Source organism: Limulus polyphemus, unplaced genomic scaffold (genome assembly GCF_000517525.1).
Source record: "Limulus polyphemus unplaced genomic scaffold, Limulus_polyphemus-2.1.2 Scaffold3174, whole genome shotgun sequence".
Lineage (NCBI taxonomy): Eukaryota > Metazoa > Arthropoda > Merostomata > Xiphosura > Limulidae > Limulus > Limulus polyphemus.
In genome coordinates this window covers 46,823-50,519 of record NW_013668784.1, presented here as the reverse complement: position 1 = coordinate 50,519, position 3,697 = coordinate 46,823, and the positions used below count along the sequence as shown (strand labels likewise).

General features: G+C 31.4%; 1 protein-coding gene across 1 annotated transcript in view; it reads left to right on the top strand.

Annotated features, from left to right (window-relative positions):
• LOC106468813 (probable NADH dehydrogenase [ubiquinone] 1 alpha subcomplex subunit 12) overlaps positions 1–3,697 on the top strand; it is a 19,952-nt gene that overhangs the window by 8,025 nt on the left and 8,230 nt on the right. The window contains exon 2 of the mRNA XM_013929254.2: positions 840–922. Within this exon, the coding sequence (XP_013784708.1) occupies positions 840–922 (83 nt within the window). The remainder of the gene's footprint in view (positions 1–839; positions 923–3,697) is intronic.

Genomic DNA, 3,697 nt, shown 5'->3' with positions numbered 1-3,697 from the left:
CTGATGGGTTAACACTAGTCAGATGCTTTTTTATCTTAATAATTTATATTGCATATTGGTTGTCACAACATTGATTATTCTTATAGACTTGGTGGGAAAACTAGGTGAAATTCATTAGCATACTGTTACAAATCTAAAGCCTTCTAGGCAAATGTATGTTATTTTGTAATAAAGCAAGTAACATACAAGTCAAAGGAGATCATTTATTGGTTCACTATATAAGGTGCTGTTTAGATCTCATTTTGAATACTCTATTCAGTGTTTGTCACCTCGTTTAAGAAAGGAGGTTGAGTAGTTGGAGAGGAGGTATTTCAACTTTTAGGGGAATTATTGTATTTGGATATATTGAAATATCTTTGTTGTTTTCACTAGAGAGGAGAAAAGTTTGACTGAAGTTTTAACATTTTTTATTGGTGTGTAATCCATAGATCCAGATTATCACTTTGCATAAAAATATTTTCAGAAAGTGAGATATTAAAACTCTGACTCACTTCCAGTTAAATCAGTGTTACTTTTCCAATCCTAGTATTTGGCCTGTAGAATAATTTACTTTAGGTGTGGTAGAACCTACAAAATTGGAGTAGTTTAAGAAGATGTTTGAGTATTTTAGAGATCAGGGTTGGGTATGGGAAAAAAGGTTTCTGTATGTAGTTTGGAGAAGAGCAATAACCCTTTGTTTCTTAAAAATGAAATAATAATTTAACTTTTATTGGATAGGTCCATGTATAGGATTATAAAAGGCTACTTGAATTTAGATTTGATGTTTTGGCTGATTGTTGTGATTGATGCTTTGTTTATGCATGTCTAGTAAATCTTTCATTTGTTTTTTTGTTTTTCAGGACTGATGACCTCAAGCAAGGAACATTGGTTGGAGTTGACAAGTATGGAAACAAGTACTTTGAAAATAATATGTATTTTTATGGTGAGTGTTATTAGCTATTCCATTTTGTTTATGTAAGATATTTTTACTTTCCTTAATGAGTTTGATTATTTAGAAATCATTGAAGCATTCAACAGGAACAAGAAAATAAAATTGTGTAAATAAAGAAAAAATATATCAATATCTGGAGTGAAAATGTTGGAAAATTATTCTTTTTAAACATGAAATCTTAATATTTTTAAGAATAGTTGTACAAGTGCAGTGAATTTCAATTCTTATGATTCATTTGTTGTACAAAAGCTTAAAATGTAACTTTTCAAAATTGGCAATAAAATTCTCTATTAAAAGAATGCAATTATGGTTAAGTTTCAGCAAAACCTGTTTATAAAAAATAATACTTTAAAAGCCAGATTTAGTACCATTAAATTTAGGCTATTTCCTAATTTGTAGTTCATAAAGATCATGGTGTAGGTAGGACTTTTTCTTCTTTCATCATGTTTTTTAATATGTAAAACTATGTGGGCACAATTGGTTTAATATTTGAAAAGTACTTGTAGCAGTTTAATATAAGAGGCACATATAAAGTTCATATAAAACGTAAGAAAATAATACATGTATTAACCTGTCTTGCATTCATCTTCTACTGGCCCGTGTCAAGAGCCACATAGTGCATCTGCTATTCCACAGCATAACAGTTGCCTTGTGCCTGTCTTGTGTTACTGGCCTACATCAGAAGCTAGTAAATCTAACGTACTGGTGTGCCATTTTCATTTAAACTGATTTTCTGAGAAAGTAAATTAGGTAGGTTCACTATATAATGGGAGATTTGGCAGAATACATTGCAATGTAATGCAGAGTGTGTGAGCTGAAAAGTAAATGGAGTTGACACAAAGTATAATACACAATGAAAAATATCTATTTATACAATACATATCATTATTATGTGTATTTCACATTATGGACAAAAGACAGCCACCTTTAGTGGAGTTGTGAATTGATCAGACTGGCTGTACTCACTCAAAACTTGTTACCAATCTGACATACTCACTCAAGATGATGTTCCAGACTAACTAAATCTCACATTACCTAGTTGAATGTGTAACAGGTTTACACAAAACAAATAGTGCTACCTATATGACTGATCCTTCCCATTAAACAACCAAGAGAGGATGTAATCTCATAGTATCACCTGGCCTACCATTGCAGGACACTTTTAAATAAAGCTAGAGAAAGATCAGTAGAATGACTTTCTTGACCACGTGTTATGCAAAAACTGCACAAACCTAGAAGTAACAGAAATTTATAAAAACATTCTACATGTTAAATATGTATACCAAGTGGCAATAATTGTCTTGCACCATTCCTCTTTAGTTTCTGGTCTGTATCAGAAGCTAGTATGCTTGGGCTAGTAGCATGACAATAGTCTTGTCTCCTTGTGTTATTGAGCTCTGTCATTAGCTAGCACATTTGTGGTAGTGTCATATGTGTGTTCTAGCTTTCACAGTTTGGCCTCATTACTTTACACATTATTGCATATTTAAAGCATACCTGGCCCAACTTAGAAGTTTGATTTACTTAAAGCATGTGCCTAATTTTTAACTGGAATGTAAAGGGAGCTGTTGATAGTATGGGATGGAATATTTCAAACTCTGAGACAGAGAAATTAGAAGTATTTGTAGCTTTAGATTACAACTTTTTTCTGGAGAAGATAAATATTATTTTGATATTATTAAAGGATACAGCAGTTATTTTAGTGTATTTGAGTTAGATTAGTTGGGAATGGACACTTCCAGGTTTATTACTGCAGTTACTGCTAAGCCTAAATTACTACAATAGTCTTAATACTACAAGAACTAAATTATAGGATACTAAAGATACTAAATATTAGAGTGAAATGAATATTTATAACAAGTGTTAACTAAGTAAGATGGATAATTTATTTATATTGAGAGTTTAAATTGTTTTTAAAATTATTATGTAGTTGATACTGAGATTGTAATATGTTAGTCAATAAAATTAGCAGTTTTATTCTGTGTACCTAGAGGAGTGGGGTACATAATAATTGCAGTACTTGTAATTAATATTATTAGCATAATAGTTAATGGAGGATTTTAGTGTTAAGTTTATCTACAGTTTACTCCAAAAACTTCAAATAGTGTGATTTCACTTAAATATACCATTATCAGGTGGGCAGATTGGTATTAGAGATAAAAGACTAGTAAAACTTCAGTATGGTTAATTCAATGATAAGTGGAGTGAAATTTATAGGGTGTGATAGGTACCAGGATTAGGTTGTGCATGAAAAATGTGGGCTTGATTGCAACTTTCAGGTGGCTAAGAAAAATACACTACACTTGCAGAGATTGGTTGCTTTAGGGGAAGTTATAGGTATCTTTGGGGGAAGATTGCACTTTTAGATGAGGAAAATAGAAGATTAGAAAGCAAGACAGCAAGTGAATAATAGAGTTAGAGTAAAAATTGCTTTTAGATGAAGGTGAGAGTGCTGGGTTTATAAGGGTGGATTGTAGTAAAAAAAGGAAAGGCTATAAAGAGAAGTTCAGTTGGCATTCAGGTACCAGCCTAATAGTTTTAATGCAGCGGCTAGATACCAGGTAGCCGGGAACGATTTTTCAAGTACTAAATACTTGGCAGTCCCAAAATTTGAATATTGATAAGCTACAACAATAATAATAATGATAATTTCCAAAAAACATTATTATTACAAATTATATATAATATAATATGTGTGTGTGTTTATGTATGTATATGTGTGTGTGTGTGTGTGTGTGTGTGCGTATATATATATATATGTATATT